The sequence below is a fragment of the Leguminivora glycinivorella genome, chromosome 5 (assembly GCF_023078275.1).
Source record: "Leguminivora glycinivorella isolate SPB_JAAS2020 chromosome 5, LegGlyc_1.1, whole genome shotgun sequence".
In the NCBI taxonomy this organism is placed as follows: domain Eukaryota; kingdom Metazoa; phylum Arthropoda; class Insecta; order Lepidoptera; family Tortricidae; genus Leguminivora; species Leguminivora glycinivorella.
The window spans coordinates 7473249-7500417 of NC_062975.1; the positions used below are offsets into that span (position 1 = coordinate 7473249).

Here is a 27169-nt window from a genome sequence, read left to right on the forward strand (position 1 = left end):
ACGATCATATTACGATCGGCCGCGGACATAGACAAACAGAAAAACGAAGAAGATTCGAGGCTCGAGGCTTGGGTAAAAGGTTTTAAAAATCGAAATTTATGCACTGGGGTAGCGCCGATATTCAGTTATTTACCATTCAACACGGGTATCGGTATTATAAAAAGTTACATTTTCCTTCACAATACGAAATCGATTGGAGGTAATCTAGTGAAAAGGATGAATTTTGACAGAAATTGTTTACTAGTCAATAAAATTGTCTGAACTTGCTTTTTCAATAAATTACGAGCACTTCTCACTAGTCATTACCGTCTAAGCGAGGCTGAGGACAAATTAAATTCGTTTTACTGTAAAAAATAAACAGCGTCAGGCCAGGCGTAGACCAGGTATTACCTACACCTAAAAAAATATAAGGTACTATTATTAGCTGCAAAAGTGCATGGCGAATTTATCAATGAATTCATTCATAATTTCTCCATGCATAGTACTTACTACCTCGATTTTTTTCACATCCGATCCGATATCGTAAGGATTTCTATCCAAGATGGCGCCTAATGTATGGGATTCAAGACTTCCGATATCGGATCGGATAGTGTGAAAACGCACTTATACCTACTAGGCATTCAAGACTTTACAGATATTTTTGTCATAACTTAAAGACATACCTACGTACCCGCCAAGAATGTCCAAAATATAATGAATTGTTATACTTTAGGTCCACGTCATTGCTCATTCCGACTCACAAGACAACTGTTTCAAACTCCGCTCTTAGCTTAGAGTTAGAATTAAATTCCAACTTGGGGCATTCATAAGACAATAAAACAAGTCACAACTTTCCGAAACTAACTCCAAATCAGCATTAAAACGGAATAAGAATTGTTTTGTAGAGTAAAATATGGCCGGAAACTTGTGAAAAGTGTCTAGTCTATGTAGGAAATAAACTTCCATAGGTACTATACTAATATTATAAATAGGAAAGTGTGTGTCTGTTTGTTTGTCGTCTTTCACGGCAAAACGGAGCGACGAATTGACGTGATTTTTTAAGTGGAGATAGTTGAAGGGATGGAGAGTGACATAGGCTACTTTTTGCCTCTTTCTAACCTCCTTACTTCGCTAAAATTGGGGGTTGGGGGTGGAAGTTTGTAATTTTATGGAGCATTTCGCAATTTCCGAATTTAACGCGAGCGAAGCCATGGGCAAAACTAGTAAATAAAAATAATGCCGAATAAAGCGAATTTGTCTAATTTGATTTTGGCGTCAATGACTGTGTGCTCTGTGACATGATAGCACTCAGTCGTCCTATTTCGATACCGGTTTTTACTTGAAACACCTTCATTGATAAAAATCGTTCCTTCAGTTTCAAGAGTATTCATTTTTTGGTTCATTTGCTATCAAATGTAGGTAAATAGGTACATAATTATGCCGTTATTTTAGTAAGTTCACTTACATAAAATCCGTCTGTCTGTGCCGTCGACTGCCTTAATGATTCGCAATAGACTTCTTAAAAGGCCACCAGAGCGCACTAAAGCAAAACGCAAAGTAATTTACACCCCAGCCTTAACAAGGTGCCGTGCCGTCACGGTTATTTCGAATAGTCATGCTAGGAAGTTGAGAACTTTTCAGGAGGGGAATCTTTGAAATCATAACCGCGCGGGGTAGAAGCGTGCGGCGTTGCGGCGTACCTACTTAACTTTTATGTTGGTGAAATACGTGTTTAGATACTTTAGATAAGCTATCGTAGCCTATGGTATAAGTTTTTGACTTTAAAGAATAGCGTAAAAGCACCGTAAAAGTCACGGGAAATGTATGTAATTTTTGGTTAGTACCTTAGAACGCCGTATGGGGGCGCTGTTCAGTTCATCCATGCAATGAATGTCATTATCTGTGACATTTGCTTCGCTATTGCGTAAAGTAATTCTGAAAGTCAAGAACTCGCAGCAATGGCTCTGTAGATGTTATTTTGGTTATTATTCTACTTTTTTCAGCAATATGATAATATTCATATTATGTATAGTATAAGCTTTTCTTCGAACAGACTTAATTACTGGTTATTTAAATATGCGGTGCAGTTGTAATAAAACACAGCCCGGGATAAAAAGATTATGACGGCGAGTTTATTGAAGATTTTAAATTTTAATTTGTATTGATTATACCTAAAACTTTAAGTTCGCGCGTTTTGTACAGGTAAAATAATTATATTGAAGTAATCGCGTTCAACCTGTAGTATAGATCTACTAGATTTTACAATGGAAAATGGAACCATTCAAACTCAACCAATGAAAAGATCTGTAAACTGATTTTGTTGATTATTTACGACAATTTACCAAAATTTAGAGCATAATAGCAATTATTTATGCTTAACGCGTTTCAAGGCGGTCATAAAATTCAATTACATAACTTGACCACGAAAACTGGTTTAGACGCTAGTTTTATCTAACGACATCTTGATTCATATCGATAAAGAGCTTATTAACAAGACGTAAAGAGAGTCAGAAAACTATAAAGTTTTATCAGTTTAATCTATCATGGTGATATTCATATTCATATTCATTTATTTCGTAAATGCACAGATACATTACACGTCAACAGTTAAATAATTAGAATAATAATTGGATTACATTACATAAATGTTTAAATGTCACAAAAATCTTTTACATCGTAGAATGCATTTTTGACTAACCATTTCTTCAATTCTTTATAAAAACAATTAACTTGTGTATAAATAATTTTTAAGAAAAAAAAACCGCCTTCCTTTGGGGTTCTGGTGATAAATACTTTCAAATGTTGGATTATGTTATCAATTCGTCTGTATATATCAACCTGTGAACCAATTTTGAAATTTGGATGATTCTGAAGTACTTACAGATGAGAATGATTATCAGAACGGAACTCTAACCAGGGGCGGCTCACTCTTCATCAGCAGTTCCACTGCACCAAATGTCACTGTTCTGGACGTAAGTTCATGCTGTTCTTATAAAAATACCAAAGTCACTATAAGTGTGCCGTTCAGATTTGAGGAGTTCCGTTCTGACCATCATCAGCAGTTCCACTGCACCAAATGTCACTGTTCTGGACGTAAGTTCATGCTGTTCTTATAAAAATACCAAAGTCACTATAAGTGTGCCGTTCAGATTTGAGGAGTTCCATTCTGACCATCATCAGGAGTTCCACTGCACCAAATGTCACTGTTCCGTACGTAAATGCATGCTGTTCTTTTAAAAACACAATAATCACCATATGTATGCCTTTCAGATTTGAGGAGTTCCCTCGATTTCTCCATGATCCCATCATCAGAACTGCGTTCTGAGAAAAATGGGACCAATCTGTATACTTATACATTCAATCAAAAAAAAATTTCAAAATCGGTCCAGTAACGACGGAGATATCGAGGAACAAACATTAAAAAAAATACAGACGAATTGAGAACCCCTTCCCTTGAAATTTGGAAGGCGGTTAAAAATAGTCACGATTTTTATCAAATTATGCATAGACGCAAGTTATATAGCTAATGTTACAGGATACAGCCATCTCAAGCTGTGACATGGTAGGTCAATTAACAATCGCTGTTACGGTAGCTGAAGGAAAAGACTGAAAATCGGTTTCTTAGAAAAGAATACCAAATCGGGACCCGTGACCGGTCAAGCTCGATAAGACCCTACACACTAATCGAAAAGCTTTTTAAATCTGAACAAGAATAACCAAACTGACAACCTTCAGTAAATACCTATAGTAAAACCATCTAACAACAAGATGTTTGTTTAGTAAAAACACCTGCATATGCTGCATAGAATACAATGAAATTTTCTGATATATTCTAAGACCTCGTTATCATTCAGTAAATAAAATACGAATGGAAAACAAACGGAAGAAAATCAAGTAGCTTGTTCAGAATTACCGTCTCGATCAATTTTTTATCGATTTCAATAATAAAATACCTAAATTGTCGAGAAGTGATAACATCTTGACAAAGAAATGCTTTTATTTCCTCCGAGACTTAAATTATGCCTATTTTTATGCTTTGAATTGGAAGATACTGAGATTATTTTCGTTTTTTTGTTTGATATTCACGTTTTCTCAAACGGCGATTGACAAGATCCGATTTAAATTTCAGTAATAATTTAATGCTTTACCGTTTTCCTGATAAAAAGGTAAAGAAGCTAAGGAACTAAGGATTCATCTCTTATTTAGTTCATCATCTTCTTCATGTTGTTAAAGTTGAATCGATCGAATCGTTTATCTTGATCATTAAACATAATGTACTTACTTTTGTCAACAAATGCACTATAGTTGGAGGCATAATACTTTGGGACCTAATTGCTATATTGTGTGACCAGCTAACTCTCAGCGATTAAAAAAACAATAAGTACCTTTAATTTTATTATACCCGACACCCGACATTGAAGCGCTCTTTCCTTCAGTACGATTTTTACCGATTTGCGAAAACTACAAGTATGTCTTAGAAAAGCAGTAAAAAATATGATTTATAAATTACTACGTACTCCACATATGTAGGTACTATGCATAGCTGGGCATTAACTCGTTAATCCGTTAATCGTTAATTAACGAAGTTAACATTTTGATTAACGGATTAACTTTTAAGTTAACTTTAAAAAATGTTAACGGATTCGTTCACTTCCGTTAAATTTCATAGAGTCCGTTAATCGTTAATCAAGCACCCCAAGCGGCTCGCTGCGCCGCGAAAACCACGTTCTTACTGCTACTGTAAAAGCTCATAGTACGGCAAAACCTAGGTTTTATCGGTAAAAGCAGATCCGTCGGTTATAAAACAGTCTAAAGACCAATTGGCGACTTTGGATCACTTATTCGAGATCTTCTAAATCTTATTAGGCGTGCTAGATCGATCACTAACCTGGGAATAGTGTGCAAATAAATAGTGCAATCATCAGGCATGACAGACAAATCGCGCAACCGACACATCGAGAGTCCGGCGCGGGCCTTATATTACTCTACCGTGTTATCGTGGCCCACAACATCGAGTTGTCATCTCAAATCTCAATCTGAAGAACCAACGCACCACGATCGCGACCGCATGAATGACCCAATAATTACCAATCCGAAGTAAAACCTAGGATTTAGCCAACCAACGGCGGTAAAAGCCCGAAGAGACCGTAATTATTACATTTCGGTTTTTTACCAATTGGCGTCACATGTTTTAATGCTTTTTGGTGGATACTTATTAAATATAAATACATAATACCTACAGTGGAGTCCTATTTTTATGACGTGTTAACGGATTATCGATTAACTTTAACTTCCGTTAAATCTACCGAAATGTATCGCTTTAACGATTAACGAAGTTAACTTTTTAAGTAACGGATTAACGATTATCGAAGTTAACTATTTGATTAACGGTGCCCAGCTATGGTACTATGTACCTAATTAAAAACTTGCTATCGCAGGAAGTGCAGAAAGTCTCACTTATCAAAACGAACACTAACGCACTGTTTCACTGTAAATAAAATTATTTGCGTTAATATTATGGCAGAGTTTTTTTTATCTTAAATTAGTTATAAACACGTGCAGTCAGCATAGATATAGGTACTATGCCAGCCAAAGCGTCAAATATACTGGGGAACACATAATTATCATTAAGATGACAAAGGTATAATATATTGTCTTCGCCGGTTACCGCGATAGTTACTCATGAAATAAAACTATGGAAACGGATTATATCGCGTATAATGAATTTAAAATTCATCCCGACGTTTCAAACACTTTACAGCGTTCGTGGTCAATTCAACGTCGGGATGAATTGTTAATTCATTACACGCGATATAATCCGTTTCCATACTTTTCTTTCATGACAAAGGTATGTTACTTAGATGTTAGGGATATACATATTTGGCGCTTGCTGGCCTATAGACATTTGCACAGTATTCGATGCTAACTGTAAGTACCTGTCGCCTTATAATTCGATCGTAGTTGTAGCGGAAAAATCAACAAATGTGTGCCATAAAGATCATTGCAACAATAAATGGGATAATTTGACTGACAAAATGAGTATCTATTCTAATCGATCGAGTGATAATGCACCGCCCCTTGCATTTTGTACCCCAAAGGTCAACGACCGCGAAACCCCTAAAGTTTTGGGGCGAACTGTACTTTTAATTCAATTATCTGGCGTAATTCATTAGATAACTAAAACAGCTTTAAATAATAGTTAAAAAGTTACTGCGTGACAGTAATATACGTCAAAAGTAAAATATGTAAGAACTAATGACGTGGGTTTATTTGCTAAGGTCCCGCTGGCTTCCTCTACAAAATTCAGATTCTTTAGAATTTCCTGGCACCCGATATAAATATACCTCATTAGTCTATTTTGGAACTAACCTAACCATTGCACTAAATCGACTTAGTAGTGAGTTCTAAGTGCGAAAACAAAAGAGAGCAATATCGACCAAACCCTCAAAAGTGAGGGGGAGATCCTGCCACCCTCTTTATGAGTCAGAGGGGAGGACCCTTGCTCGTAGGTATATTACTGTGCCCTCAGTACCGCGTGCACTCTGCGTTGCTATCGATTTGGGTTTTACGGACTATGCGAGTTTTGACCTCATCCTTTAGAGTCAGGCCAAGCTTCGTTGGCAACCATTTTGATAACGCCTGCGCAAGGGTTAAGGAGTCACAATTTCATAGTAAGTAGTTATCGTGTTCTCACACTGGGCTGTGTTATAAATATAACATAGTTAGTTAACCCGAGGATTAACCCACCATTTTATACGGAATTTTTTGACAGATGACAGCCCACTAACCCTGAGTTAAGTGGTTGGTGCAAGTGGGCCTTAGACGCTTAAAATAAAGCAACATTTCTACAGGCAGAGCTGTCAAAATCGCTGCCAAGTTAGCTTGGCATGTCTTAGAATAGAATAGAAAATATTTATTTGGCAGATACGTGATAAAAACATCAAGTAATTAATAACTAGTACACCAAATAGGATGCCACTCAGCGTCAGCTGTGTCTTATAGACGCAGCACTGAGACACCGGTTTTCAGGGGTCATTGGCTATTTATTATGATCAAGTAAACGGTACAGTCAGAAAAACCTTAACCCTGAAATGTCTGCATAAGTTTCCTGTTTCTTGGTATTGACATATCACTGCTTTTTATTAAAGTCAAGTCTGCAATGAATTTTGTTAGCGATAAAAACTACTGAAGGAATACATGCGGTTTTCACCTAAACCTTCCTAAAGAGTCAAGAGTGATTCTTGAGGAAGGTTCGAGACAATCGAGACATATCATTGAGTGTATATTTTGGTTCAGATTTAAACTGTGCAAAGTTGAGGGTGGCCAAAATTTAGTATAGAAAGATCACATTACCTTATTGTTCCTTCAGTAGGTACATTGGTTTGACATTTGTTGAGCAGACCACAATCGGACTACGTACCAACATAGACTTCTGCATAAAATTCGCCGGTGATTAAAGGGCTCTAGAACAAAAGTAGGTACTTGATGCTTAAACTAAAAGCTAGACAGTTTTAATACTTACCCTACATCTTGAATTGAAATTGAGCAAAACCATGGGAACCACTTTTCTTGACCTGGCAAACTAGCACTTCATGGGCTGTCCCATAGGTACAAACACTTTTTTATCCATTAGGTATATATAAATATTTAATTATTTACCTATATACTCGTAAATGTTTCGACGTGGTTGACAGAAGTTTGACGTTAGTACTAGTACTTTTTTTAATGTAAATGATCTGAAATTATCTTAAATCTGCGTTTAGCAAGTAGGTAGGTAAAGAACGCTTTTTAAGTTCAGACCTTTTAGTGAGTATTATATTCTTTGGTTCAGACACAGAATATTTATTTATTTTATTTATTTGAATATATACGATTTGACAGTACAAATAAACGCTTGTTTTCGAGACCAGTTCAGACAGCAGTATTGGACCTTAAACGTTGGTCTACCATTAACTTACGTAGAGTAAAGTCAACCAATTTATAGAATAGGTACATATAGTTTTTATATTGGAGGCGTATTATCATGACCTGCCCAAACGTCTTGATAACATGGAACCTGTTGAAATAAATTTAATAATTTCCTCAAAAGTCATAATAGAAAGAATTTACCTAATAATTTCCTCATAAGTCGTAACAGAAATTATTTGTACATTACATGGGGGCAAAGTTGCAATAATATTGATATCCGAAGCAAGCGAAAGATAGATCTTTATTTATTTGCATTTCAATATGTTACATATCGTCACTACTTTGAAAAAATCTCGTATCTCACGCTGCTCCTCAAAGTTAAAACGTAGTAAGTCTATATGCATTCCATACATACTTACTACAATTTTCTTTTCATTGACAGACGAAGATACAAGTTTTTTTAACAGTAGTGACGATATGGGCGTATACATAATGGACCCTGTGTTGTTTTGTTTTGCTACACCCTTCCGGGTGTAGCAAAACATTGTTTACAAACATCTTGCATTACTAGTAATAACGATAAATTTTACAAATTTTTCAAATATATCATTTTGGTGAAAATAACATCAATAGTTTAACTACTTATTATTATCATTTATCTACTTAAGGTACCTAATGGCGCCCATTAACGTGGATTCCAATATTGAACTGCGAGCGGAGCGAGTGGTTCAGAAAGTAGAATCTTGAGCGTTGCGAGGGTTTCATGGCATGTTTTTCGAACAATAAAGAGAGCCTTTACAGCCGTTTGGTTGCAATGAAACTAGTGTTTTAACCTCCTTATATACCTAGTAATTATAAAGTGGTAAGATAATCATATCTGCATTCGAACTCCTCTAAATGAAATCCAAAATTCAAAAAATAACGTAAGAGATGCCTAGCCTACGTTACCTACGTAACTATACTAACTACCTCAAATAAGATACCGCTAAAGAAACTTTAAAAATTCTACTTTACCTTTTTCAACCGATAACAGAAACATCGGCATGAATGAAATAATAAAATAACCAATCACGATCAAAAGTTGTAAGTAGACCTTATTCATCAAAGAGGTTAGTGACTTGAGACACCTGCGCGACAGGTTGCACTCAACTTAAACTTACCTTTAAAGTCCTGGAACTAATTGCCCACCTTAACTCCAAAGTTGCAAGTATTTCGTCACTTCAAATAATAACACACACAATAATCACTCACACTTATTTTCACCACTCAAAGAAAGTTCCAAACAAGTTTCTCCGCGAGTTTCCGACGTAGAATTCGAGCGCTACAAAACCAGCTCACGCATTCGAACGCAATCGCAAACTAACGAACAGTAGCTCTGACTCTACTCTACCGGTCCACGAACCCCATAAACTTGATTTACAACTTTATTTCCTACAGCGCCATCTATGCATTGTAGACTACTTTACTTAGTAACCGTGAGCGTACATACCGTGCGGGCCGGCTGCGTTAGAAATCATAGTACGTAACTTGTAGATAACGAGGTAGATGGCGCTTTTAGACATCAATAGAGTTTAAAAGGGTATTTTGATGCCTTAAAGATATCCACCTGTAGTGTGAAATGGTGTGGAAAGGTAACAAGAAGCTCAAATTTAAAAACAGACGGCATTACATTCCACAAATAAGTCATATTTATAATTTATTCAGAGCCGGCATAGGTCAACTTACATTGGCCACTTTCGCGTCAGTAGAGGGACAGTCATACTTCTGTCCCTTTTCATCTGGCGCGACTGCCCGCCGTCCTTGAAACGGCCAATCACAGCGCGCTTAACACATTCCCCGCTCGCTCCTCGCACCCCTGGCACTGGTGACTCGTATCGCGAACAAAATATACAAAATTGCCACTCTATAGGAGGTTCTCTGTGAACTCAGTACTAGAAGGGGAAACATGTTGGGGCACCTGATACGGCACGATACTTACATAAAATCAATAATCGAAGGGCGAATAGAAAAGAGGAGAGGCAGGGGAAGACCGAGGCGTGCGTTTTTAGACCAACTTAAAGAGAAGACCAACGTAGTGAGGTATCAGGACCTCAAAAAAGCGGCAGAGAAAAGAACGGAATGGCGATTACTCCACAGACAAGAGCCTGGCTCTTAAATAATATGATGATGATGTAACTCAGTACATCGCTACACGGCCTACTTAACGCGAGTTATCGTCGCTGGTACCTCTTAGTTTTCGAGTTATTTACAGATGGCGCTATTTTCAATGTTTAAAAGTGCCGTCTAGTGAGATAATAATTAATTACATTGCCGAGTAACCATATCTGAATATGATTCAATATTTTGAGCCGGGCGGCTCCTTGTTTTTTGGCTTAGGGGTTAGTGTATTTGACTTGCACGTCTATGATCCCGAGTTCGAGACCCAGGTCCGGATTTTTTTTAATATGTTTGAAAAACAGTTATATTGTTGTTTTTTACTTTTTTTTATATATAATTGAATATTAGAAAAATAAGTATGATTTGAAGTTGAATCATAGAAAAGTAAGTATTGTTCGCGCCGACTTGTTGTCTGTTTATAAAAACCATAGGTATAGGTCCTATACCTACTCGACTCTCTAATCACTTGCCGCCGAAGTCAAGAGGACGGAATAAAATAATAGGTCATATGAATTATTTAAATCATGAGTTGTATAGTAGGAACATTAAATTGTAGGTATGTAACCTCAACAAATGTACTAGTAAACCCTCAGTACCAAAAAGTACGGAAGAACCGGGATTTACCGGTTCTTTCCCAGTACCGGAAATCTCAGTCACGGTTCTGGGACTGGTACCGGTTCTGTATTCCCTAGTAGTGAGGTGTTTTATGAAAATGAAAAAAATTCTATCTTTTTATTGTATCGTCCAATTTTGACAAAACGTATCTCAAATGAAAGGTATTGCTATATAAAATAAAAAATTCCGAGGATATCATAATTTCATCCCTTAGGACGACGAGCGTAGCGAAAAAAAATCTTATTTTTATAATAATTTTTGTTTAAAATTTTTTTTAATTACATAAAGCAATACCTTTCATTTGAGATACGTTTTGTCAAAATCGGACGATACAACAAAAAGATAGAATTTTTTCATTTTCATAAAACACCTCGCTACGCTCGGTTTCCTAAGGGATGAAATTTCAATATCTTCGGAAAAAATCGTTTACTATGATGTCTACTAGCTATCACCATGCAAAGCGGCTTGCTTCCATCCAAAAGTGCAGCTTTTGGCCAGAAATTCTCCATAACAAGTATGACTATAAAAAAGCTCGTGTTATTATTTTGAAGTTTATTAATAAACGTTACGAAAATTTATGTTTAAGTAAATAAATAATTTTATTTTTAGCAAAGTGCCTTTCTTTTTCTGTATACCTCATGTTCATTTAAGCAAAGATTTCTTTATTATAAATATTATAATAAAGAAAATTTGTTACTTTTCTTAATTATAAATATTATAATAAAAAAGTAACAGAGTAAAACAAGAAAAAATGCAAAACGATATGTCATTCTTGGAATTGGAACCGGGGACCTCACGTTTGCATAGAGTTTAGTTTAGTCGTAATCTTGTAGATGGCGTTGTGTTATGAAATTGTGTGCGACTAGAAGTTCTTAGAAATATACATTGTATTGGTAATTATTGATATTCTATCCATAATCTTGTTTTAAAAGTTCATACTCAAATAATAGAGCTTACTCAAAAGTAGCTTTTTTTTTCGTTCTATCTGTTATACTCAAGGTGAAGGCCAGGCACTATTTCCATCATAGCTTCAATATGAATTCAATCATATTATCAAAGGAAAGTCATGAAATAAAAAAGATAAGAAATTGTTACAATAGGTATAATTAATTAACAATCTTTCGAGATTAATATTTTAGTCCTAGCTGTCCTCCTCTGACTCTGTTTCACTATCGCTGGGAGGCCACATAGGTCTTGTGTCTTTTTCCTTTTGAGCAGACTCCAGATATTTTGCCTGCGCTTCCAGAACACTTTTACTGTCTGTACAAGCAGCATACAGATCTAATGCTTCATTATTAAGTTCTAAAATGAATGACCCCATGAAAACTTAGAAAGGTAAAACTGTGCCTCCTTTTTGTGTCCTGTTATATACATAGCAGCTGCCAATGCCTCCACACAACTCAGTTGGTATGGTTTACCATAATTTATAGGATTAGCTGCGACTAAAAATGGCAACAACCGGGGGTGAGGTGATTTCATCCTACCAAAAGGTGTTTCGTCAATTTTAGCCCATGAACAGTCAATAACTGCGAGTCCAGATTTTTCAATAATATCCTTGTCATTAGGACTGACACATTGGGTACCAACTGGAGATAGCACTAGTCCTGGAAACCGCTGCCCTAGTTTTAAGTTTTTTATTATATTGTGTCGGAGAAGTTTTCTTCCGGAGCATTTCTTTGGATCACAGTGATTTAAATCCCACATGGCTACTGTAAAGGATGCCTCAGTTCCTTCTCCGTCAGAGCTGCTGCCATCGCTGCTATCTTCTGACGACGCTACAGTGAGCTCATTTAGTCTCTCTGCATAGTCTCTTTCCGTATGTTGGTTGGACCGTTTACTGCGATTTTTGTTCTGGTTCTTTCCGGGCGCCATGGTGCTGAAATAAAATAACATGTTATAGGCATGTTTAAATTCACTGTCGTGAATTAAATGCAGCATATTTATAAAACAATGCAATGGTAAAGTAACTATTTTTCTCTTTGTAAATAAACACTGTCAATACTTGGAAAAACATTTGTGTATGCTGCTACATTTAATAACTTAAACATTACCAGTTAGTGATGTTTATTGCATTCACCTCTAATAGCACAGTAATGTGTTCGTTCAAGATGTAAACCTAATATGCTTATAATAAATACAACAAAACAAAGTTTTATTTAACCTCACTGCATTCGACAATTTCAACATGAGATGTTAGCTGTCAATGTCACTGTCACGTGTGCTGTCATATGTCATGATGTCATTGTAGATGAATGGCTGCGTTCGTAATATTCAAGTAGGCACTTGTAAATAAAAAAGTGTATTATTCATTTTACTCGTTACTTTCGAAATTCTCACATTTAATAACATTTTAAATAAATAAAATATATCTGGTCTAGACTAGAGTATTTTCTATTCATATTTATTTGTTTATTTAGCAGGCACGTTGCCAAAGTTACCCAAAAAACTTTATAAGCAAGCGAGCAAATAAATTTGTCACTGTCAAAGTATTAACATCTTTAGATATTGTTTTTACAGAGGTGATTGAATTTGTATTTTTAAAGTTAGCTGATAATCATTCAAAATTGATTTTACACGAGGAAGGATGAGCAGCGCCTCCATGGCAGGTAATTTAAAATTATTGTATATTACTTACAGGCAACTTTACCAACGTAGTTGGAACAGGAAGGGATAGCTGACTATAGTCATGAGGATGGCCGCCGGTATACCGGCGATCCTAAGATAGTGGATTAGTAGTATTATTTATATTACTATTACTATCCTGACCAAAGTACACACTGTCCTACTAATGGTCTCTCGCCAGGCTCATATCACGGATGTGGCAATGTGGCACATGCGAGCACATCGTAGTCGCACTAGCTGTACTTGTTTGTGTGGAGTAAATGATATAATTTTAGTGCACGATGAAGACTACAACGGAGCCAAGCATGAGTGGGCAGCTACAGTATTATCCAATTTAAAGCCAAAGTTATTATGTGGCAGTAGATTGGAGTACAGTCAGCATCGAAGCGGATCAAAGGTCGTTAATTTCGAACGATCGTAAAAAGCGCAATCGGTGCCCGGAATAGTTCCTCATTGCAGGCAGACTATTGAACTTAAAATTATTTAGTCTTAAAGACTGTCACAGTTATTCCGTAAAAACTAGTGCCTAATACTCCCATGAGCATAGCTGGGCATTAACTCGTTAATCCGTTAATCGTTAATTAACGAAGTTAACATTTCGATTAACGGATTAACTTTTAAGTTAACTTTAAAAAATGTTAACGGATTCGTTAACTTCCGTTAAATTTCATAGAGTCCGTTAATCGTTAATTCAGCAGCAGCACCCCAAGCGGCTCGCTGCGCCGCGAAAACCACGTTCTTACTGCTACTGTAAAAGCCCGTAGTACGGCAAAATCTAGGTTTTATCGGTAAAAGCAGATCCGTCGGTTATAAACAGTCTAAAGACCAATTGGCGACTTTGGATCACTTATTCGAGATCTTCTAAATCTTATTAGGCGTGCTAGATCGATCACTAACGAACACCCCCGACGCAAAAACGACGGGGTGTTATAAGTTTGACGTGTCTGTCTGTCTGTCTGTCTGTCTGTCTGTCTGTCTGTCTGTCTGTCTGTTTGTCTGTGTGTGTGTCTGTCTGTGGCATCGTAGCTCCCGAACGGATGAACCGATTTCGATTTAGTTTTTTTTATTTGAAAGCTGTGTTAGTCGGGAGTGTTCTTAGCCATGTTTCATGAAAATCGGTCCACTAGGTCGCGGTCGGGGGTTTTTCAAAATTTTAATTTTGTGGTTAGGTTAGGTTATTATGACGTGTTAACGGATTATCGATTAACTTTAACTTCCGTTAAATCTACCGAAATGTATCGCTTTAACGATTAACGAAGTTAACTTTTTAAGTAACGGATTAACGATTATCGAAGTTAACTATTCAGCTATGCCCATGAGCCGTGGCAAATACCGGGATAACGCAAGGAGGATGATGATGAGAGTTATTTCGGAACGACCACTGTAGAGATACTAAATAATATAATAAATACTTATCTCTGTAATCTGTAATGTACTTAGAAAATTATTCCATGGTAGGTACTGCTTGAGTCAGATCGCAGTAGGTGGGTGAAAGGGTACCATCGCAAAAATTCACGATAACACCTGGTTTAAGGATTAATTGAGTCAGAAAATGCGAAATGAGGTATACCCACAGACCAACCCCTATAGACATCCATTACAAGACGACTCGCGGTCGCCAGCCTTCCTAGTATTTGCACTGATATAAGCGCGGGCGCTCGCCGTGCCCGATCAGTATCGACCAAGTAACAGACCCGAAAGCAGCGCGTGTTTTTCGCACTAAAAAATTGGAAAAGGGTATTTTGATGCCTTAAAGATATCCACCTGTAGTGTGAAATGGTGTGGAAAGGTAACAAGAAGCTCAAATTTAAAAACAGACGGCATTACATTCCACAAATAAGTCATATTTATAATTTATTCAGAGCCGGCATAGGTCAACTTACATTGGCCACTTTCGCGTCAGTAGAGGGACAGTCATACTTCTGTCCCTTTTCATCTGGCGCGACTGCCCGCCGTCCTTGAAACGGCCAATCACAGCGCGCTTAACACATTCCCCGCTCGCTCCTCGCACCCCTGGCACTGGTGACTCGTATCGCGAACAAAATATACAAAATTGCCACTCTATAGGAGGTTCTCTGTGGGTATACCTAATCCTGTAGATCACGCTGCGGACTTGGCCCATGCGTATTGGACTGTTTAGTCATAAACGTTATCCCTCACGTTACTCACGTTCTAACACGCCTAACAATGACTTTTGGTACTTTATTCTATTATGATGTTGACCGTACCTATAGTTAGCAGGAAAAAATAATTCGATTAGGTAGCTACCTACTTATTGTTTGGGTTTAACAATGGGTATAATCGATAGACCCATGTCGTCATGGTGCCTGCCTGCTATGCTAATCTTATATTGTACTTAGTATATTCCTACTTATGGTACCCAACTTTCGTATGTTCGTAAGTTAGTTACCAATCTTGAGTATATATCACACCTTTTTTTTGCGCCACAATGAAAAAGGCCGTTTTTGGAAATTTTTAGAATTAGAATTAGAATTATTTATTGCGTATCACATTACAAGCATTGGATGGAGTGGAACATATAGGTAGGTATAGGTTTTGATTGGCTCTAGAATCTTTAAAAAGCAGAATATCAAAAAAATCAAAACGGTCCGACACAGATAAAAATAATAACAATCTGTGTTGAAAAAATCATTGCTCTATCTTCAAAAACCAATGAGGAAATAGTCGAGAGCGTTTGTATGGAGAATTGACCTCTACCGTATCGTCTAAAAGTCGCGTTTGATGTATTGGACTCGCGCGCGACAAGGCAAGTTGTGCTAAAGGGTCAGTATGCTGTCCCGCACACCTCGCTGGTTCCGCAGAAAACCAGCGCCGTTGACACGCCTGTCGTGTCAGCTGCATTGCTGAGTGGAGACCATTTCGGCCTCTCATTTCTATTTCTACTTTGTATTTGCTATTTCTGATGTTTGTAGTGATGTATGGCTGAATATATGAATTCTATTCTATTCTAATATATAATACATATAGTACTGGTACCTTATTTACCTATCACAGCACTAATGTACCTACAGTCCATTAGTGATAGGTACCATTACGAATCAGCTACCATGTTGTGTCATACAGTATCTGTGACATCTGTGTCTTTTATTATTTATAGGCACATCAGATAGGAACTTTAGGTTCAGCAAACAATACGTTAAAACATATTATCAACGGATATTGTTCGATTGTGACTCAGTCGGTCTTTTTGTAGGTTAACCCTATAAACTTGTATCGCGTCATATTTCTCTGAATTTCAATTTTCTTTGCGTCACGGAAAGTTGCTTTTGTAATAATATTTCATAGTACCTATTTACGATTGAAAGTGTTATAGGTAACCAGCCGGCGTAGGCGAATGGCAATCGTCGATGCCAGACGCCGACAGAAATACGGTCTGGCTCTGTCGCGCCAATACCTACGCAAAAGCGATAGAGATAGATAGCTACGAAACAGATATTATCGTGAACGTTTGTGCATTTGGCTACGTACCCTGATACGATAAAGTCAAAGCCATTTCTACGGTGGAATATCGTCTGGTTGATTTGATGAATGATAGCGTTGATGGACAATTTAACGTTCATAAATAATCCGTTTGGTGGGATTTTGGGCAGCTGACGGGCATTTAGTTGATAAATAACTTTCCTTTTAATTTGATTGGTAATACTTTGAAAAGGTACGATGTGTAGTTTCAGACAGGTGTTGAAATAAGTCTATTATTGGTAAATTAAAACGGGGTAGTTTAGAGGTGTTGTAATACTTACCTATACGTTTATATTTGGCCCGACGTTTCGGACGTGACACAGTTTTGACCCTTTCCAATCCTGATTTTTTAGAGATCGAGATGTCGGAAGGAAGGAAGGAGAAAAATGGGTCGAATAATGGGTGGGTCGGCAACTTAGATAGGGTGAACTATCGTATCGGAAACTAACATGGCGCGACAGAGCCAATCGTGTATCGTTCGCCACGGAGCGTCAACGATTACACGTTTGACTAGTCTATATAGATGATCAGCCATGTTCCTTTGGCATTGTTCTGGACTTCCCTACAATCGTGCCAGAGGAAGAAATAAGAATCAATGTTCACATCTCAGTCTCTCCGCATAACATGATTGCTTCTTCTGATTCTTCTGCACTTTTAGCTACTTATATAGTATTTTATGCAACAGGCGTTTAAAGGAGGTCAAAAAAGACGAGTGGTATGGGTAACAATTTGAGGCGAAGCCGAAAATTGTTATTAAGACACCACGAGTTTTTTTTGACTCAGTTAAACACCGTTGCATACAATACTTATTCTACGATCATGCACTTAGTTTTTCAGTTTTCTTGAATAGCTTTCGTGAAATTCACACTGTTTCCTGTATTTTGACGCAAGGGTTTGCACTGTCAGCTCAGCTGCCCAAAGCCTTCCGCGCGCAGTATCGTTATAACAATGCGTTGCCATGGTTACAGAGCCAAACAATGCGTTTTCAGTAGGGATGTACCGACTAGTCGCCGACTAGTCGGGAAAGCCGACTATCCGTCCACATTTGTAGTCGGCGATTAGTCGGCGACTAGTCGGCAAAAAGGGCCGATTAGTCGGCACTTCATTAGTGATCGAAAAACAGTACAAAATTAAATTACCATCTGAAAATTATGGTTGTATTATGTAACTATGTATTCGTAATTCCTTTTTTTTTTGTCAAAATAACAAATATCTGTATTTATCACAGAAATAAATATCCTACCTAGGATTATCAACTTCATAGGCAGGATCACTACCCACTAAGCCAAGCCGGTTGTCAAAAATGGAAAATGTACATAAATATTGTCATGAACCTTTGAGCTTGTAAAAAATCATGAAAAGCGCGTTCCAAGGACCAAAAATGACATTCAAAATGTGAATTTAGTCGAAAATTATGTTTTGGCAACCCAAGCGCCGACTAGTCGGTAGTCGGCCTAGTCGGCCAAAGCGAATATTTGCATTCGCATTCGCATATGCGAATGATTCTAAACATTTGCATTGACATTCGCATTCGCTTCAAACGATGCGAATGTTTTGCGAATGTCGGTTCCTCGCCCGCGCCGGCCGCTCCAATTGCCTACGGTCGACTCGCGCATGCGCAGATAGCTCAAATTCGTACGGCGTGAAGTTCGTACTCGGCATTTTGACCAATAGTAAGCATTTTTAATTGCTTGGTTTTTTATGAAATTCAGCGATATTCGCATTCGGTTCGCATTCATTCGCATTCTGAATATTCGCATTTTCGCGAATGTTTTTCGTGACATCCCTAGATAAACCAATAGTCGCGCGTTTTTTCATACTGCGTGCGTGGAAAGTCGGCGGACGCTGGCTTTGGGGAATAGACTTTTATGTAGGGTTTTAAAGATCTATGCACGACCCTGTAAATGACGAATAACAGTTCGGGAGTAGAAAAAATACTTATCTACGTCCACATCCAAGGCCGTCGCCAAGTTATAAGGCTTCTTATTTATTACACTCTTTATAGAGTAGATAGCCTTCGCCATTAATTATGGGAATCTTTGAGCTTAGTCGCAATTCCTCCCGCAGAACTACTTTCCTTGATCATTACGCAGTACAGCTTCGATTATCGGTCGGTCGGTCTTTTCAGTAGCAGTCATCCTCTAGCCGGGTCACCTCTCAGTCTTCCTTGTACCACCAGGTGCCATAGCCGAATGGCATTTCTGCGACGCGAAACGAAAACGAAACGCCGCGAAAGTAGTCTTAGTTAGTCTGGCTCTGTCGCGCCAATACGCAAGAGCGATAGAGATATATATCTACGAGCGTTTGGTTTCGTGAGCGTTTGTGCCATTCGGCTACGTATCCAGACGATCTGACGTTCTATGGATGATGTTGCCGACGTGCCCAAATAATTTTTAAGAAAAAAAAACCGTCGCCTTTCGGGTTCTGGTGAAAGCTACTTGCGAATGTTGGATTATGTAGAAATGTGTAAGTATTTTTTAAAACTGCTTTTAATGCTTTAATTATTAGATGGCAACACAAATGAATACACGTATAACGTTAAGGTTTGAGGAGTTTCCTCAATTCCTCATGAGGAGTTTCCTCAATTCCTAATGAAAAAGACATACGACTATCCAGCTAAAGAACTTTTTAAGGATTCTAAAATTATAACACTCCCGAGTGTATATATCCTAAACGCCTGTAAATATGTGAGAGCAAACTTGAGCACATACACCACTCATTCCAGTACTCGTAGAAGTGATCTATTAGTAGTTCCACGTTGCAGATACGCAAAGACCCGGAAGTCACTCGCTATCGTGGGTGCAAGATTGTATAACTCACTACCCGTGGAGATAAAACAAATAGAAAGCGACATTGTTTTTAACTTTATTATTAAACCTCGCTTGTTATACAATCGAAGAGTTTGTCGACTCGTGTAGGTACCTAAACCTAACACTTTAAATTAGATTAAATGTAAAAGTGACGAGTGCACGAAATAATAAAGCCATGTATTGTATAATAATACCTAAATAAAAATAATATGTAATTAATAACATTATACCAAACTGTATGTCGCTTGCTTACATAATACTAAGTTAATTTATAAATTGCTATGTATATTATTGACATGTAAAATATTGTGTTTTATGAATAAAGATCTGAATCTGAATCTGAAATCCGATTATATTATAAGAAATCGAAGCTTGACAAACTTTGACTTGAAAACTCAATATGTTTAACAAACATAACTAAATAAATGTCACTGTTCTGAACTTAAATGCATGCTTTTCTTACAAAAATACCAAAGTCACTATGAGTGTGCCGTTCAGATTTGAGGAGTTCGGTTCTGACTATCATCAGCAGTTCCACTGCACCAAATGTCACTGTTCTGGACGTCAGTGCATGCTGTTCTTATAAAAATACCAAAGTCACTATAAGCGTGCCGTTCAGATTTGAGGAGTTCGGTTCTGACCATCATCAGCAGTTCCACTGTACCAAATGTCACTGTTCTAGACGTAAGCGCATGCTGTTCTTATAAAAATGGCAAAGTCACTATAAGCGTGCCGTTCAGATTTGAGGAGTTTGGTTCTGGCCATCATCAGCAGTTCCACTGCACCAAATGTCACTGTTCTGGACGAAAGTGCATGCTGTTCTTATAAAAATACCAAAGTCACTATAAGCGTGCCGTTCAGATTTGAAGAGTTCCGTTCTGGCCATCATCAGCAGTTCCACTGCACCAAATGTCACTGTTCCGTACCTAAATGCATGCTGTTCCTTTAAAAGCACAAAAATCACCATATGTATGCCTTTCAGATTCGAGGAGTTCCCTCGATTTCTCCAGGATCCCATCATCAGAACTGGGTTCTGAGAAAAATGGGACCAATCTGTATGCATATACATTCAATCAAAAAAAATAAAATTTCAAAATCGGTCCAGTAACGACGGAGATATCGAGGAACAAACATAAAAAAAAAAAACATACAGACGACTTGATAACCGTCCTTCTTGAGAGATAAGCTAGGAACATACTACGCGGACGTCCGTCGTAAATCGACCGCGGACGGGAATCTGGACAATGAAATTACATATAACCGTGCAAACTATCGGTCGACGGACGTGGACGTGGCCTTGAGCGCATGGACGTCCGATCGAAATCTGGCTCGCTGGATGTTTTGTGCCGTGCACACTGATCGGTCGCGGTCGCGGTCGATTTACGACGGACGTCCGCGTAGTATGTCCCTAGTTATATGTGGCGACGGTTAAAAAGATGAATTGAATGTATACTCCGTACGCACCGTTTGCACCATAATGTATTCTTGTTTTTTTTTATTTTAGATTACCTAGTAATACGAGTATTTAACGAGTAATGAGCTAACTCTAAACTAAATATGGTAATACCGTTCTTCCTATGGTTGTGGCTGTTATGGCGTCACATAATCTATATCATATGTATATATATATATATATATATATATATATATATATATATATATATAAAATGCTAACGCTAATGTACGTATGTCCGGGGTTTTCTCTATCACCATCAATTCCAATCAACCCCCCGTTCGGGTGGTAAATACCCCTTGGTCTCTAGATGAAAGTAAGAGTTTGGTCGCGGTGGGTGGAAGTGGGTGGCGAAAATGTTAAAAAAATATATATCTGTCCTTCTTCTGTACTGCACATCTGTACTTCTGTATCACGCAATATAATTTTAAATGTGTCACGCAATATAAAAAATGTGGGTAAGTGCATCTGTACTTATACATCTGTACATCTGGAAAGTTCTAAAAATTTCTGGATTGATCTAGAAAAGTCCAGAATTTGTGTAAATGTTTCAATCGATCTGGAATGTTCTAGAAAGTTCTAGAAACTTCATGTTCTGGAAAGTTCTGATATTTTCTAGAATGATCTAAAACGTTCCAAAATGTGTAAAACTGAATGTTTTTTATATATAATGTTCTAGAACGTTCCAAAATGTGTAAAACTGAATGTAGTTGATATAGAATGTTCCGAAAAGTTCTAATATTTTCTAGAATGATCTAGAACGTTCCAAAATGTGCAAAACTGAATGTAGTTGATATAGAATGTTCTGAAATTTTGTAGAATGATCTAGAACGTTCCAAAATGTGTAAAACTGAATGTAGTTGATTTGAAATGTTCTAGAACGTTCCAAAATGTGTTAAACTTAATGTAGTTGATATAGAATGTTCTGAAAAGTTCTAATATTTTCTATAATGTTCTAGAACGTTCCAAAATGTGTTAAACTTAATCAGTTTTACATATTTCTAGAACATTCCATATCGTTTAAGACATTTACACACATCCTGGACTTTTCTAGATCATTTCAGAAATTTTTAGAACATTCTGTCTGTCTGTCTGTCTGTCTGTCTGTCGTCCGTCCGTCCGTCCGTCCGTCCGTCCGTCCGTCCGTCCGTCCGTCCGTCCGTCCGTCCGTCCGTCCGTCCGTCCGTCTGTCCGTCTGTCCGTCTGTCTGTCTGTCTGTCTGTCTGTCTGTCTGTCCGTCCGTCTGTCTGTCTGTTTGTTTGTCTGTTTGTCTGTTTGTCTGTTTGTCTGTCTGTTTGTCTGTCTGTGTGTGTGTCTGTCTGAGGCATCGTAGCTCCCGAACGGATGAACCGATTTAGATTTAGTTTTTTTTGTCTGAAAGCCGAGTTAGTCGGGAGTGTTCTTAGCCATGTTTCATGAAAATCGGTATACTATGTCGCGGTCGGGGGTTTTTTAAATTTTAATTTTTGTATCTGGTTGGTTATTATTATTATGATATACCTAAATCCAGATATAGATTGAAGGAAATATATCACACATTGAACGCGGGGAAAACAACAACACAAACTGCAGAAGTGACTAAACTCAACATACTCCCACGAATAAGGATCAAGGTTGTATGAGTAACTGCAGTCTCAAGGTCAGTCTACGTTATCTCGCCAAACTGACTCATCTTACGCTAAAAATAATCTAAAATAAAGACTGTATCGTTAAGTATAAGGACAAAAAAAACCTGGTCTAAATGTTGACATGTGCATAATTTTGTATTATTATGTTCCGAGAGTATGATCTGAAGGTATTGGTAAGCACTATTTGATATAAGAAGGTCTGATATTGATTTTATTTTAGGGAGTTTATGGTACTTTCATTAAGGTCTAGCAAATACATTTGGGACAACCCAACAAACAAAGGTTAATATCTGCTTATTTTAATATACAGCATTCTTAAATATACAGAGAATATTCCAATGACTCATTAGTACGATTTCAACAAACAAATAGGTTAATATGCTGCCAAAACATATTTTAATGAGATGGTCGTGCTAGATAGGTGGTACTTCCTGGCCCGACCACACTATATTTATGTTTAATTTGATGGTCAAATGAATACTAAACAAGTGTTTTGATATTGTACTATGTAAATTACTTCAAAAACTTAGTGCGGTCGTGCCAGGGAGTACCTATCTAGCACGACCACAACCCATGTCGAAACTCCGAAACCATGAGGGTACTTTTTATAAAAAGGTAAGTACAGAAAAGTACATTTTTTTTCGTGAATTTGTACCACTACAGAAATTTAAAAAATCATTAAATATAGTGTGGTCGTGCCAGGAAGTACCACCTATCTAGCACGACCACACCTCATGTCAAAACTCCGAAACCATGAGGGTATTTTTTTTTAAAGGTAAGTACAAAAAAGTACATTTTTTTTTCGTGAATTTGTACTGCAACAGAAATTTAAAATCTCATTAAATATAGTGTGGTCGTGCCAGGGAGTACTTACCTAGCACGACCACGGGCCCTATGTCGAAACTCCAAAATCATAAGGGTACATTTTTTTTAAACGTCAGTACAAAAAAGTACATTTTTTTTCGTGAATTTGTACCGCATCAGAATTAATAAAATCATCCGTGGTCGTGCTGTATAGTATCACACCTAAACAAACACTGTATGATATATAAATTCGACATCAAAGTCGATGTTAGCGTAAGCGCCATGCCACATTCTCTAAATGGCCGCCATACACAGATCCGAAACTTTATTTTTTTTTAATAACAGTGGCTAGACTATGTCCAGATATTCTGCTTTGTGGATCATGTGTAGTTGAGGTTCGCACCGTACAATTTTTTTTCGCAATCGTATCGTCTTGTACGCAGTTTGTGAATTTTCTAGTAGCATTTGTCCGAAATCGTAATTGGTACTCGGGAAGATTAAGTCAATACTGTCTAAACCACATGCTTCACGTCGAGTTTCTAGGACAAAATGCGCACTTTATTATGTGACTTATTAAGCTCGTGTCTTGTTATAAGATAAAAATATAATATATGATCAAACGAGCTTCGCAAGCGAAGTTCGATCGATATTATATGACTCGCTTCATTGTTCGATATAATTATTAAGTTTACATTATTGTAGTTTATTTAATCTACTGGCAACATATTGCACGCTTATTTTAGAGATTTATAAAAAATAAGTATTTCAATTGCCTCTAAACCCCACCCTCAGGTCGGTGTCAACCGGCGGTGGCAACCTCATTATTTTCAGAGATTATTCCAAGCAAAACTTTGGAATCTGGGTGTATCGGGAGGGAGGGTAATTATATCTTCCAATGAAGCGAGTCATATAATATCGATCGAACTTCGCTTGCGAAGCTCGTTTGATCATATATTATATTTCCTCGCTTCATTGTTCGATATAATTATTAAGTTTACATTATTGTAGTTGTTTAGAGACAAAGTTTTGCGTTTGGCAATTGTGAAAACAAAATTAAATATTTATCATTCAATTTTGTTGCATAATTATTACTAAACAACTAGCAATTACATAGTTATGTAATTTATACACAAGATCAGTCTTATTCAGTAACACAGTTCATAATTAATTATAGCAAACTGATCTTGCAAATAGGTCAACTATTTGACGATGGCAGAATTTAGGAAATATTTGCGAGGTTGAGGTCCAACCCGCAGTTTTTTTGATAATGTCAAACATTGACCCCTGCCGAAACGGCAGTAGACGTGGTAGCATGGCGAGTGCCTGTGTGCACTAAATGTTGCCACGTCCATCCCGATCTCCGCTAGTACTTGTTTTATCCACCTGCTTATTGACTGTGCCATCGCGTCCCTGTGAGGGTGCTTCGCAGTTAATAAGAGGTGTTCTGAGTTCGGAGGCCCTTTTATCGCTTGTTAGAGTAAGATACTCGCGAAGGACCGAAGTCGCGTGACACGTTTCTTTAAGGTACGAAAGGAACAGTATAAGTATGTCGGGGCAGATGGTTATATCTGACACGATAATTTTTACTCCATTTGGGTAGTGTATATTCACTCATTTAATCAGTAAGAATGTTGGCACGCGATGGGCAGTGCATAATGCCAATAATACGACAAGCTTTTTAGTACCTAGGTAATCTGCTCTATAGTCGTATTTGGATACCATTCATCAATGTAATCCAATACTATTTTTGGATCCCAAGAGTAATTATATTTTGGAAAAATAGGTCTCATTTTAAATGTGCGTTTTAACAAACGTTTAACATGTTCTTTTTTTTTTTTTTTTTTTGTCCTGAGAAACAGGGATAATGCTGACCTTATGATTGTTTATGGATCCATAATATGACGATCCTGCGTTAAACTGGTCCGTTAAAAATCTTAGAATCAACTTAATCGAACTACTAAAAAGGTTTTGATCGAGTTGTGATCAAAATGTCCACCATAGTTTAAACCACGTTTAAACGAAACGTTATATTGCTGAATGGTATTTTTAGAAATAGATGCGATCACATGAAGTTTCCTCAGATAACCTTTACCGGAGAGCACCGCTGCACCCAGGAGAAGGCGCTTGTGGAACGGATTCCTGGTGCTGTGATCAGAACAGACCTTATGTTCTTCGGGGCTCATGTAAATAATATCGGATTTTACTAGTGACATTAACAAAGGAAACTACGCTTGGGATTGCCAGACGGGGAAGCTAAACTTCCTGTTACTTTGTCATAAATTATCTTTTTTTTTAAAGATTTTAAAATGATCGGCAATGGAGGAAAACTGTAAAAGTCTAGTGTAAAAGCATCTACAGCTGATGCATCTGGGTCTTTCCACCATGATAAGTAAGTGTACATTTGGCATTGGAGCGAGAAGAGAAAAGATCAATATCAGGCTCACCAGCAGTATACATTATGCGTAGCAGTATAAACGCTTCATGAGATAGTTCCCATTCAGTATCGAGATTCACATTTCGTGATACCCGGTCTACTTCTATATTGTTTTTCGTATATTTAATATTTATATACGATGCAAAAAAACCAAAGGTTTAGCTTCTTCGCACCACTGCCAAATCCGTCTGAAAGGGTCGGTCAAATTTCGAAATTGAACGTTGCCCATGCGATTTTCATCGCTTATATCAGTTATAGCTTTCGTATTGTCTATACGAATTAATATAAAACAGTCACAACGACGGTCATTAAAGAAATATTAAGAGGTAAACATACTGCTAACATTTCCAATTGGTTTATGTGGAAAGCTTTTTCCTCGGATCTCGACGCTCCGTGTGCAAGAGAATATAATATTCATCCCCCAGTTCGGATCATTTAATATTTAATTTTCTTACTATAGTTTGGGTCGCGTTGCAAGGCTAGAAATTTTTGGCGTTCTAGAATTTTAGTATATAGCCACCCAAATTTAGCTGCAGGGCATGCGTCAATAAGTACTCCGATCAGTTGAGATAATTCTCTAACGGAACAAGAGTGTAGTGACAGAGATTTTCTAACCATCACGTCGATTTTTCTCTCATTTTTCCCGTAGGTAAAAAAATCGACTGAGTTGAACATAAAACCTAAGTCTCGACAAACCTGTCGCGGTTTTAATGTCCTATTAGTATAGTTTATGACAAAGCACAAGCATTCTAGTAGGTTAACGTTTACGTTTCGTAAACACTCTACATAAGAGTACCCGACACATAAAATACCGCGCTAAAAAAGACCATAAGACAAAGCCGTAAATTCATTTAAGTTAATAAACTAGGGTTTTCATCTTCAAAATGGACGCTCAGATATTTGCGGCACTGTCTCGCAATAAGAATCAGTGGGTAAGCTTCCTTCAAATCAACTGTAGCCATGAAGCTACCTGTTAGTAAGTATAAGCTTAACAGTTGGTCTGTGGTTTTCCATTTTGAAATGTTCTCTAAGGAATAAATTTGTTCAGCTTTTCGAGATTTGGAATAAAACGTTTGGTGTCATTACATTTTTGTGACAAAAACGTTCTCGAAATAAACTGGTCATGCTGTGGGATGCAAGGGACAACTGCATCCAGCTGAATTAAATTTTGGACGTACCTCCATAACGGCTTTTTCACTACTTGCCCAATTTATTTGAGGTACAACGTCTTGAAAAACCGGACGTTCAAAAGTTACCGAGCAACCGTTTTTAAGCGAAT

The 27169-nt window shown here is 37.4% G+C and overlaps 2 protein-coding genes across 3 annotated transcripts in view; one reads left to right on the forward strand and one right to left on the reverse strand.

Moving 5' to 3' along the window:
- The window catches only part of LOC125226145 (calcyphosin-like protein), an 83621-nt gene that overhangs the window by 22856 nt on the left and 33596 nt on the right, over window positions 1-27169 (forward strand). The window contains exon 1 of one of the 2 annotated variants that reach the window (XM_048130040.1): window positions 13229-13265. The exons of the other annotated variant lie outside the window; for it this stretch is intronic. Within the exon in view, the coding sequence (XP_047985997.1) occupies window positions 13244-13265 (22 nt within the window). The 5' untranslated portion in view covers window positions 13229-13243. Of the gene's footprint in view, window positions 1-13228; window positions 13266-27169 lie in introns of those variants that run through there. 2 annotated transcript variants of the gene reach the window in all.
- On the reverse strand, window positions 11746-12879 carry LOC125226148 (18S rRNA aminocarboxypropyltransferase). The gene is given in 3 exon segments (XM_048130043.1): window positions 11746-11964; window positions 11967-12535; window positions 12821-12879. Coding segments are annotated over 3 exon segments (759 nt in total). The 5' UTR covers window positions 12847-12879; the 3' UTR covers window positions 11746-11800.